Source organism: Centruroides vittatus, unplaced genomic scaffold, assembly GCF_030686945.1.
Source record: "Centruroides vittatus isolate TY-2023 unplaced genomic scaffold, ASM3068694v2 contig_545, whole genome shotgun sequence".
NCBI lineage: Eukaryota > Metazoa > Arthropoda > Arachnida > Scorpiones > Buthidae > Centruroides > Centruroides vittatus.
The window spans coordinates 198,233-211,865 of NW_027122321.1; the positions used below are offsets into that span (position 1 = coordinate 198,233).

Here is a 13,633-nt window from a genome sequence, read left to right on the forward strand (position 1 = left end):
ATTTTAATTTATTTCCTTATTAAAAAAGAAATACTTTTCGTTACAGTTAAAAATCAGTCTGTTTGACAGTTTACATAAAATTTTTTGATATATCTAATTTATTATTATTTTAATTGTTTATTATAATATTTTAAAAGATAAATAATTATATACATCGTTTTATTAAATTAAAATTTTAACATATTCTGGGTAAAAAACGCAAGAATAAAGGTAAATAAATTCAAATTTATTCCTTCATCTTTCCACTTTTTCAACCAAAATACCTTCTTAAAATGCATAAAAGACGTTATTTATCATTTATTTTGATTTATTTTCTGCATTTAAGAAGAATATTTATAAATATTCACTCGCAACATTAACTATAAATAGTCTTCTCGTAACATAATTCGTTCGTGATTTTTACTAAATCGCAAGAAATTGTATATATTTCAAATATTGTTTCATCAATTTATGAAATAAATAGTTACATAATTCAATTGTTTTCATCACAGTTTTCTTTTACTGGAGATTACAAACATTATACATCAGATAATAAATTTATGAAATATTATTCGTGTGCGAGTTTAAAATATGCATAAATAAATGACTCATTTTATTATATAATTATCTGTAAGTTTTAAAATATGCTTTTATACATCTGGAATTATGTGCACACACGAATATAGTCATGTTTTGTAGCTTCATCTGATACACCATGGCTTCATAGATCCTTAGATTTCAATTCTTTATTTCTATTTCTGTACGTACTTGAAGGCTATGGTATATCACATAAAGCTAGAAAACAGGAATCACCTGAAGGGACATACAGGAATGACAACACCTGAAGATACATATTCGTAATGTACACGCAATAACATGATCCTTCAGGTGGTCCATGTTTTACTACTTCACGTGATGAAGAATATATTGTAACGTGACGTACAAAATATATCGTAAAATGAGAACCATATTGTATACAATATTATCAGTATTTAAAAAATTCTCTTCATTAAATTAACTTATCATTTTATTCTAATATTTAATAATAACTTGTAAAGAATAATTTAATTCTTATAAAATAATTATCATAGTAAAGCTTTAGAGTATTCAAAATTGAATACTGTACTTCTTTTATAGAAAAGAAAGTAGAGGAATAAAGAAAAAGTACGTTCTTAATCTTTACAGCTTGTGTCCGTTGTCAAGATATTTGATAGTCGTGATATTAATCAGGATTAAGGAAAATCATTCTTGAGAGTTCTGAGAATCGTCAACTACTTCATTCTTGAGCGGTGTGAACTTCCAATTGAGAAATTTTGATATTATAAGATATTGTAATGCTTTTTTCTTAATTAAATGGTTAATTCTTCATTTAAAAAAAGCAACATACGTGTGAACATTTACTATTAGAATTTAAAAATAATTTTACTGCCATTCTTAAGAATCGTACTGAAATCTGTCAAGTAATGTACGTTGACCTCCATTTCGTCTGCTTAAAAATACTGAATAGATGCAATTTTGTATGGCTACAAGAAAAATTATTAGGAAAATCTACTCAAAATTACAATATTCCAGATACATTTTTGGCAGAATTCGCTTCTACTTACGATACTAATTATCTTATTGCATTTTGTACATCGTTGATATTATTTTTTGCTTTGTTTTTTTTAAATTTATGTATTTTTAATTTATATTTTTTTACCCCCGCGTTATGAGTTCTACCTTCGATACTACTTAAATAAATAAATATTATTTCAGATAAAATAAAATTCTATTGATACAGATGGATCACGAGAGATGCCATGTCGTTTATCATCACATACAACTGTAAGAAGAAGCTTGAATAACAAATGGGGATGAATAAGAAAGTCTTAAAGGAAATTGCATCTATCAAAATCTAAAGATTTCAATTGTCTAGTTTCCGAAAGATTTAGAAGGAAATAACAGAGATAAAAACAGATAGCAAAGTCAATTTTGATCCTAAAATAATCCTTTTTTTTATAACATGAAAAAATATTTATTCTTAGTAAATAAATAAATAAGCACATATAAAGAATCAAAAATAGAAATACATTATCTTCATTATTCTGGATCATTTAGATCAGGGGTGGCCAACTTTTGTGCACATAAGATCTACTTTTTATCGTAAAAATGTGTCACGATCGACTTGTTGTCATAGGCATAATCTAAGTGGGGAGGGGAAAGTGTGAAATACATACTATAGTTTATACACTGTTTCAGTAAAAGTGCACTCACTGCTTATGAGTCGAGTCATAACTGCATGCATACAGTTGCGTTCGGTTACAAATATAATACATTAAGTCAAGACATCGCTAGCGATCGACCAAAATTGGCTTGGCGATCGACCGGTCGATCGCGATCGACGTGTTGGCCACCCTGATTTAGATCATTCCGTTTCAAATTTTAACATCGAAAGCATTAATTTTGTGTACATTTTATTAAACATATTGATGTAAATTAATTTAACATCTTTGTATAATTAGAATTTAAAATAATACTGTATATTAATAAATTCCTATTTCTGAAACTTAATTCATTAATTTATATGATAGTATCGCAGCAAAATATTTGTATATACAATCAAGTGGGAAGTAATTTGCTGTATTCCTTAACGTAATCGGGATATATTTATTGCAATTAAAAGGATTTGTTGCATAAAATTTAAATCTGACAAAAGGCGAGCCTACACTTAAAATTAATACAATCAATTTGATTAATATAAATATAATGGTAAATTTTCTTTATCAGAAGCCGAAAGTGTTGAAATGAAATCCGATAAAACAAATAAACACAAATTTTAATCTTTGTGCATAAAATATTAAAGTTTGAGGTCCTCCATCAGGAATCTCTACGAAATGGTAAAAAAAGTTAAATTACAAATTACAGAATCACAAATTAAAATTTTCTTTAATTATATACGTATATTTAAATATATATATATTTTTTACTTATTTTGCATAAATAAAATAAGAAAAATATACAGGGTGGCCAAACCAGTTTTAACTTCTTAAAATATAGCAGCTCGATTAATTAATTTTTGGGCTATTTTAGTAAATTTTTAAATCATAAAACTGTAAGTAAAGAACTGGAAGATAATTCTAATATAATTTAAATGATAATTTTTAAATATTTATGTCTTTTTATAAACAAAAGAAAATTTTTTTGTTTAAATTAGAAAGCATAATTTTTTAATGAATGGTTTTTAGAGTATATTTATGTAAAATTTATGCTTTCAAAACTATCAGCTATATTTTAAAAAAAGTCAATAAAATATAAAAGTAGAATTCCTGATCTGTAAACTCAATTCATTATTATTCTAATTGAAGTTTACTGGATACAGGAAACATAATTAGGTTCTCAGCTCACGTTTCTTTACAATGAAATGACAGAATGGTATTCTATTGATAATGGAACGTTTAATAACAGGAAAAAGTGATAACTGCCTTTACGTGTAACTTTTATTCTTCTAAAGGATTATACTTAATTTTATCCCTTAACAATTTGGGTCCTTTAAAGCAATAGAAAGTTAAAAATATCAATAAAAGATCTCGCATAAACACTAAAAAGAACTATTATTGATTTTTGCATGAGAAGTTAAATAACTGAATGTTTTATTAATGAGAAAGCTGACTAATCGATTTCTTGGATAACTTTAATAACGTGTTGATAAAACAGTAAAAGCTCAGACGTGAGTTTGATAATACTTTTTGAACGTAAAAAAAAGTAAAACAAAAATATTATTTTATCATTTAAATTTTATTAAAGTTAAATTAATTGCCTTATTAACTTATTAGTTAATATTTATTCATGTAATAATCGATTATTCGTTAACTTTAGCTGATTTAATTCTCACGCTTTTTCATTAGTCACGAATATGTGTTTCTTTTAATCGGAATGATTTCTTGACTTCTTCACTTTAGGCATATTGTTAAACAGTTAAATGGTAATGTCCTAAAGAAAACATTTCAATATTATATTGAATATCTCTCCCCATATTTGAAATTATAATAATAATTTAAAATGTAAATTTCCAAATACATTCTTAATGTCTTTCTTGCTCTTAAAATTGTTGCATTTTATGAATATTGTTTTCCTGAAGAATCTTCTGTTCTCTATAATTTAGCATCAGATATTCAATTTGAAGCGAGTATGTTTTTAATATTATATTAATGTATTGTCTCGCTCTGAAAGTATAACAAGATTTGTAAAATTATTTTAAGAATAGCTCAAAATTATATGGAAAGATACAACAAAGATGATTAAAGTTTTGAGAGATTTCTTCTTTCGTTAGATTTTAAGAAAGTGAATATTGTAGTCCATTCTCATCTGCGATCCAAGAATAATTATTTATGCACTGTGTTTGGGTGATTCGTAATTCTAATTTAATTTCTTTCATCTCATTTGAAATTGAAATCATTAATTTTATCTTCATACCAATAAAACTGTTTCTTAGAACAATAACAATTAACATTAAGGATTTAAAATTGAAAAAAGGCAAGAGAAAACGTTTATATTTGTAATAAGATAATAGCGTTTAAAAGTAAAAGAGAGAAAACTACAATTATAATGTATTAATTTATTATTTAAATTTATTATTACAATAAAGAATCATCTTAAAACAATTGCAATAACATTAAACATCATAGATATAAAAAGCATCTCTGGATACAAAATATACAATGAATAAATAATTCATAACAATTGTTTTTGAAATTGTCGTCCTTTAAACGTAATTAATGCACGACCAGAAAATTTTACTTCTTTTTATTTGTATGATTTATTAAAATTAGATTATGCTTAATTAATTTAATGGTTTTGGCAAGCAATATTAAGATAGACACGGATATAGACTCAATATTGAGACTCGTCAAAGAAGTAATGTTTTTGAAGCCTCTGTAAATGTGAGTGTCAAATGGACCTACTAATTTCCTCCTTAATAGGTTCTGTGAGAGGTTTTGTAAGATGTCTCTTTGATAGAACCTCTTTACAAAAGTTCGTTGTAATGTAGATGTGACATTAGTTTATTATGGATCTTCTAAACACCCAAAAGCTATGTCGTGTGCTTATTATTTGTAGTTAAGCAGGTAGAGAAATAAATAAAAACTTTAAATTCTTAATATTCTTGCCGTATAAAAACTTTTAAAAAAGTTTTTTTCTTAAATATTATAAAAATTCTTCATCTTTTCCTTCGAAAACTACTCGTACCTTTCGCAAATCTTTCGCAATTTAAATCTGTGTCACACATTAATTAGGGATTAAAATAATCTACTTATGTTTTTCTAAATAAAATTACACAATACATTGTATTAGTGTACGATATTTAAAAACATTTAAAACTCAAGGCAATAAAAATAAATAAGAATTAAAAGATTTGTAAACAACAATTGTAACTTAACAATATATTTTTTCCTTTGTTACCTAATTTAAATATTCTCCTTAAATCACTTCTTGTAACTAATTTAATGATTTTAAATTATATTTACAAAGTGTAATTTTCAAAAATAATTTTCATATAAATATTTTAAGTTGTAATTAAGTTAATTACAAATTTACGATTTTGATTACAATCGTAGAAACGTTATTACATGTAATTAAATAAAATTAAAACAATTATGTGTCAAGTTTTACACTTAAATACTGAATAATTTGTAATATTTTATGATTTATTCGTTTTAAATCACATAATAATTTATTTTATTCTACAGTCTAATCTCCTGAAAATATGAGAATTTGATTAAATCTATATGCTCGAGTTGAGTTTGGATTTAAGTTCATTCGACAATAATTTAATAATAATATAAATGCAATGTTAGAAAATTTGAGAAATTCTTGCTTGATTTAATTCGCAAGGCTTATTAAATTCGAATTATGCTTAAGTAAACTAATAACTTTGGCTGGTAACATGAACATGGACATTGGCATCAATATTGAGACTCATTAAGAAACATTATTTTTGCAGAAATACGGATTACTGAAATATTTAAATTTTTAGAAAACGTCATCAAAATAGTTAATAACAATTTAAAAATTGAATTATAGATGTTAAATGAGTCTAAATGAAATCAGTTCGTACTTAAAATATAACACGAGCTTCTGAAGAAGAAAATTGCTACTTTTTTCAAACTTGTCAATGAATTTCATATACAACGTTATGAATCTTTCTATATTTATAAGAGAATTTGTATGATAAATAATCACTTATTCCGTTTAAAATACAATATTGATCTAAAATAAGGTAATAGAATGAGTTTAATTTCGAAATTTCTTAACAAATAGATATGTTGTAAGCCTTCATTCAAATGAAATCATACTTATCGTTATTTATTTATATAAATCTTTCAATAAAATCGAATTTTCGCAGTGGATTTTAGGCATGATTCTACCAAAATCTAAATTTATCTCTAAAACTAGTCTCTAAAATCTAATAATAATTCTTGATATGGTTTTGTTTTTGTTTAAAGGGCATCTCCGATTATGGTGTCCTTCAGTTCACAAGTAAATATTTCTGTTATATTATTCTTTTTAGAAAATAAATTCGGTTTGATTTATAAAGAAACCATTTATTTACGATAATATAATAATGTATTCTATTCTATATAAATGCTGTACTTTGCTTGCAACAGTCTACATTAGTTTACATAGATCTTCATTGCATTGCCATTGCACTGACCTCTGTAAAAAGTTTGAATTTTTTATATATTTTTTATCGTTTCACTTAAACAACTTTATCAACACAAAGCATTTATTTTGTAAGCCATTTTAATTTCGAATTTTTAATACATTGTCATCACGATGAAACTGCATTTTGTTATTTGTTAACGTATGTGAAGCATCAATCATTTTATATCCAGATTGACATTCAGAATAAAATATTAGAATTTACGATAAATATTTTCTTTGAAACTAGAATTATATAGAATTTTTGTTATCATTCTACCTATATAAATAGATCTTTTTTTATTTGTCAGAATGTGAGTTTCATAATACTTATCCAAAAATATTTTTGCAATTATAAACAAAATACCATATTTATAATAAAATTTTCCTATATAAATTATTTTAAAAACCAAATATTTTTCTTTATTTATCTTCATTTAATAGAAACATATGATTTTTCTATTTGTTCTCTTGTATACCCCATAGAAAGGTATACCTACCTTGTCTATGGGCTGCGGGTTATATACGCGAAAGCATCTTATTCACAGGATATTCGACATTCTTTTACATATTTGCGGCTTATACACGAGGATGGCCTATAGGCAAGGTTGTTATAAAAATAAAATAGCGAAAATATCTGAAAATTGCCATTCGTGTAGCTTCTTAATTAAGAAAATAATAATGCAAATATCTCTTATAATTTATCAATGAGAATTGATGTTTACATTTTAAAATCTGAATCTATTTTTCATATAATTTAATCAACATTTTAAAATTTTAATTTAAGAATTTAATAAAGTTATTTATAACTCTGATCCTATTTAATTTCCATTATTAAAATTATTCATTTTAAAAAAAACAAATATTTTTATCAGCAAAATGAATAGATTTCTTTTATCACAAACCCATTAACAGTTCTTTTATCAAGAAATTATCAAAAGTCATTTTACAAATAGAGAGATATTTATGTAAAACAAGGAAAGAATTATTATTGAAGAGGTATTAAATGAAAGTTTATACAAAAGAAACTCTGATACAGAGAAACTAATGAAAACACTTATGCATAATTGATATTTTTCAATTGAATAGTCATACAGTTTTAAAATTAAAATATTTTGTAAAATATACTAAACTTTTTTTTAAAAAAAAATAATTTTATATAATTATAAAGAATAATATATAAAAATAAAACAATTAAATTAATCAAGCTTCATTTAAAATCAGTTATATATTTTTACATATTTTTTTTCTTGTATTTATAATTAATTAATTATTAATTTGAAATGGAAAAAAAAATTCTTACATTATTTACACAATTTAAAATTGGAGTTTGACAGTTTTGTTTTCATATAAAATAATTAAAATTTTAATGAAATTAATTTTATTCCTTACTCTTTATTATTTTATAAATCTAATTTTAACACAATAACCTATTTGCTAATTTATACAAGACTTAAAAATTATTAAATTCTTTTAAAATAAAATATTTAATGTTTAAATTAAACAAAATAAAACTTATAAACTTGCATTTTTAAACATGATGTAAAATTATTCTATGAATAAAAATGATTTTATAAGAAAGAATTCATGATTTTTAATAAAATATTTAATAATTTATGAATAAAATGTAAAAAAAAATTGATAGAATATATAAAACTTCATTCAAAATTTATAAATTAAAACAAAACTAAATAAGCTTTACATATACAATTGTATATTAATTATACAAATTAGTAAAAATAAATGAAAATTGTTTATAAATTACTATTAATTTAATAATTATAAATTTGTTCTTTATTAAAGTTTATAAATTTTATAACTATTTTTTAAAAACAAATTCTTAATTGCAGCTCTTTCACATATTATATATTTCATTGGTTGATAGAGTAACATATTATGTATGATAAAGATAATAAGACCTATTTTAAATTAGAAGCAGTTAAAGTTTTTATTTTTATTATTTTTTAATTATATAGTACATAGTTCATAGTGTTAATAGGACATGCGAAAATAGATAAAAATAATATTTACTTACCCTGACACACTTTCTTTGGCCATTTTATACAAAACATGTTGACTCGATTACTTGAAAGCGAAACCTATTATAAGAATTTTTATAAAAATTTATAAAAATGACTTTTTAATAATTAATTTTTATTAAATTTTAATTATAAATTTTAAATATTTCTAATTAAATTTAGTAATTATTCATTACTTAAGTAATTAGTTTTCTACATTTTAATGAAAATTAAAGTAAATAATACACCAGAAATATTTAAATTTTATTACGAGTTGTTTTAGAGTTAATTAAAACTTTGAATCTAAACATAGGGCGTTTAAAATTAATTAAATTCATTTAATTTTTAAAAAATAATCTCAGTAGCTACTTTGTTTATTTATCAATAATTTTTATTTTCTAACGCAGTCTTCTCAATAGGATAATAACTTATCTTAACTTTAAATAAATGTGCAATAATCGTTTTAAAGGTAAACAAAGTAATGTCTGGGTTTTTATTATTTTATTATCGTCAGTAATTTAAGAAATAAATTATGTTGAAATAAGAAAAAATATATATATGCCTACTGTATCTCTTCATATTCTTTTTAATTTATGTTTATTTTAAGAAAATTTATTTATATTATTTATGTGTTTATATAAATTTGGGAACTGTCTCGGAGAATCCTGACAAGTGGCAGATTTTCCGTTAGGCTTGTTAGGCCCGAATCCTTAGGTGTATTTTTAGGGAAAAATTCAAAGTAATAATAATAATAATAAAATAATAAGAAAATAATTTTATGTAGAAACAATCCATAAAGGAATTAGGGCAAATTAAAAGCTTGCAAAGTAAGACATATCAGTTAAGTAGCATTAATATATGAATATATTTTGTATGAACAAATCAGGTTTTCGAAAGGTTACTAACCATGGGTTTTCAATAGTGTTCTTTGCCCTTTCGATATTTAAAAACCTATAAAAATACAGTTACTACAGAATTTAAATTATAAAATAGAATCATTCAGTGTATAAGTGATAATATTAGTCTGGGGTCGCTTGCATGTTTTAGGTGTTGTCAGGGGCAGTGGTGCCATATTTCTAAATGCGCTGCTGCAATACATGGCGTCTATAGAGCTTTTACTATGGTCAGAAGATCCATAACTGTTCTAGACGATTCTAAATACTAATATACACATATACGTATAAATATATAAATATCATTAATGAAAATGTTGATGTAAATAGTTTGAAAACATTTGATGTAGTATTGATACAACTGAAGTATTTAATTAATTATTTTTTTTATAGAATTAAGGTTTATTTACTAGATGTAAATATATACACTGTATATAATTTTAAAATAGTTAAATACACATTTAAATTCTATAATTAAGAATGTACAACGTTTTATACAAAAGATATTCGTTAATAAAAAGTGCACGAATCTTTCATGTACTTTTATAAAGTCATTTAAATTTTAAGGATATAAAATGAGTGTATAAATAATGTCGTTTCACGAAGATAAACTTATGATATTGGTTTTTTTAAATGGAAACAGTGTAAAACTGTTCATAAAAATAAATAAAATTAATTATTGATAAGAAAATCAATCTCTTGATCAGTAGAAATAATAAGCGAGAGAAGAGAATTTCTGTATAGAGAGTACAAGTTAATAAATTTTTATACAGTATTGATTAATAATTTAGGCTTTAGCTAAGGCCTTTTGCGTTTTTTAAAGGCCTCAGATAAGCACAAATATAAGCTTGTCGATTCTCGGGTCTTAGACTAGTAGGCTACTCGGAATCTTGCACAATATCAAGATTCTACAGTATTATATAAACTTGTAGAAAACGGCCTCGCTAAGGCTTGCTAAGGCCTTTAAACTGTCATAGTCTGTTATACGTGTCATATAAGAGCATTTATTAGAAAAAATTACGCAAATAATTAATGATTTATAAAAAGACATGCAATGTCTATTTCCATCTCAAGAAATGATTAATTGTATCAAAAATAGTATATAAGTTGTGTTAAATATATTAATTTTATTATAATGAGCAGATTTTAAAAACGAGAACACAAAACATTTTAATTTTATTTAAAAAATAAAAATTTTTAAAAATGTAAATAAAAAATTTTATTTTTATTTCTTAATTTATTTCCATAAATAATTTTGAAGGATAATCTAACAATCAACTGTAAATCACCTCCCTGTTATGTCTCTTGTTCTTAATTAAAGAAATATATATATATACATATATTAAATAAAATATTTTTCTATTTTAAGGCATTACATCATACTTAATTTAAATTGTAACAGGAAATATTTTAATTTAAATATATTTATTACTCATTGATTCATTTATTTTATCTTTAGATAATTTATAAATAATTTTAAAGTAGTTTAATGTACAGCATTTTAGTTTATTATTGATAAATTTAGTTAAATGATAATGAAACTAATTTATTAGGAATAGAATTAAACAGTATAAATGGATTAACTGATAACATTGCACTATACACATTGAATGTATATTATTCATAAATTATGAAATAAATAAGGGAGTAATACAATTATATTAACGTTAATTTACTTTAAACATTTTCAAATTAAGAACATTTAATTAATTATAAATAAAATGAATAAGTTTATATTAAAAATTTTTTCTGTTCTAATTTTTTAATATTTTTATTATGAGAAAATATCGGTTTGCAAAAGTCTGTATAATGGCCGAATTTATGCATGTTGTAAGGCCCTAAGATGCTATATACGGGTATAAAGGGCCCTTCGCCCTCTATCGAATAATAATGTTTAAAAGCAGGAGGGCCTAAACTGTAGAGTGCTTAGTTTATATGTAAATACGGTCATGTCTGTATGAATTATAGTTTGGTTTTAAATTTCATTGTATTTTTATTCAGTTATTTTCAATCTAATATGAAATTTCTAAATTAAGGATTTTGGTAATCTAAACTCTCTAAAACATGGACATTATAAAGCTAGATACAAACTATGCTGGACATTATAAAGCTGGATACATCAGTACATCTTTCTAATATGTACTGTGTATATATGCCAATGTGTCTGCAGATCTATGTACCTTAAATATCTTAAATATATGGATAAAACGTTAATGTGTGCTTGTAATAAGGTCAAACAGAACGAAATCAGTAGAACTATTTAGCACTGATCCTGGGATACAGAGAGCCTCTATTTTTTTTTTTTTAATATATATATGTGTGTGTGTTTGTGTGTACTTACCAGTGTATTTGTGTCTCTATGTGCTAGTAAAATAATAAATATATATAAAAAATTAATATATTTATTATAAGGCCCATACAGAGGGAGGTCAGCACTACCATTATATTCAGACTTTGGATACAACTGGGCCTCAAATTTTGTTAGTTTTATGAAAAAAATGATACGAAACGAATTTTATTATTTTTTACAATATAGAGATATATAGAGTAATATAATGCATAGACTAAGGATGAACTGAATGAGCATAAAATAAATATAGGTTATATACAATGCACTATTTAATTTTAATTTTATTTAATTTTTTAATTGTTTCCAAATGCGAGTTAGACCCAAAAACCCGCGTGGAGCACGACCTTGATTTTATGGCCTATGGTGAGAGTAGGACTCCATACTTGTGACTGGTTCGAGCCACATCATTCTCCCTTATAAACTGTTCATTATTTTAGGAATATTTAATAGAAACATAAAATACATTCATCAACATAAGATCTGTTGAACATATTTTACATTTAAATTTTATTAATACATAAATATAAAAAATAATTCAGATAAACATAAAATACTTAACAATTACAGGTTCAATAACTCTTTACGTCGAAAATATTCTTTGAAAGTATCAAGTAATTTGATCCTTTTAACTTCTACAACTCTTCAAGTTATTGATGCTTGAATACATAATTGATATAACGAAAATTCCAAATGACAAACTGAAATTCAAAAATTCTTATCGTTAAATATAAATAAAAATAATGACATCTGTAAGGAAACGTTGTTTAAAAATGTGCAAGCTCATTTCTTATTGTAATAATAAGAAACTAACCAAGGTTGGATATAAACTTATTACAGCCTTAAACTATCATATACAAGGCCCATCCCTCCATCAAATAATAATAATAATAAAAACATGAAACCCTAACTACAGTATAGTTAATCGGACTTACAAGAGCCCTAACTTTAGAGCTGTTACAAATCCCTATAACATGTAAAAAGCCATTCCTCTAAATAAACTAATAAATATAGAAATGTAAGACTATAAGCTGTGTTTACTTTTTGTGTAAATCCAGTCCCGAAATTAATAATAAATAAAACAAAGTAATAATGATCCATTTAAAGCCTGATACAATTGACATTGTGTAAATTACTTATCACAAAAATCAATTATCAAAAAACTAATTAATTGATTAAAGTAACCAATTATCATTGGTTAAACTAGTGGTTATTATAAAAAAGAAATTTGTAATATTATTTAATCTTATAAATATTAATATTGCGAAACTAAAATGATTATAATTTTTTTAATTTTAAATAATTCTTATTTTATTTTTTATTTTTTATTATAAATTTAAATCCAGACACGACGGTTGTCGTATCGAGTGGTACTCTGGTCAGTGTCGGTTCTCCATGTCAGAAGTGGCTGATTAAAATCCTCTAGGACTTACAATCTTAGTTGTAACATTGAAACAAACATCTGCTTTTGTTTCCCCAAACTTAAATTCCAAACAATTATGCATGATGGAAAAGTTCAAAGGAAAAACTACTCCAGGTGGTAACCCCAAAGGAAAATCCACCGTTGCCATAGGCAACACAACTGGGCCTGAGGATTCTGGGGAGCCCAAAACACCATGCGAAAACAAATTGGATTATCTTAAAAACCCTAAAATTAAACCTAAGACGACATATTTCTTTGGAACACTAAATGTTAACTCGATGCTTAAAGTGGGTAAATT

The 13,633-nt window shown here is 24.2% G+C and overlaps 1 protein-coding gene across 2 annotated transcripts in view; it reads right to left on the reverse strand.

Moving 5' to 3' along the window:
• LOC136978529 (cAMP-dependent protein kinase catalytic subunit 1) overlaps nucleotides 1–13,633 on the reverse strand; it is a 191,787-nt gene that overhangs the window by 173,376 nt on the left and 4,778 nt on the right. Inside the window, exons 2-3 of one of the 2 annotated variants that reach the window (XM_067274245.1) lie at nucleotides 12,481–12,613; nucleotides 8,690–8,753 (exon numbers count right to left, since the gene is read on the reverse strand). In XM_067274245.1, the coding sequence (XP_067130346.1) occupies nucleotides 8,690–8,726 (37 nt within the window). In that variant the 5' untranslated portion in view covers nucleotides 8,727–8,753; nucleotides 12,481–12,613. Of the gene's footprint in view, nucleotides 1–8,689; nucleotides 8,754–12,474; nucleotides 12,614–13,633 lie in introns of both variants that reach the window. The other variant, XM_067274243.1, reaches the window with a different exon arrangement.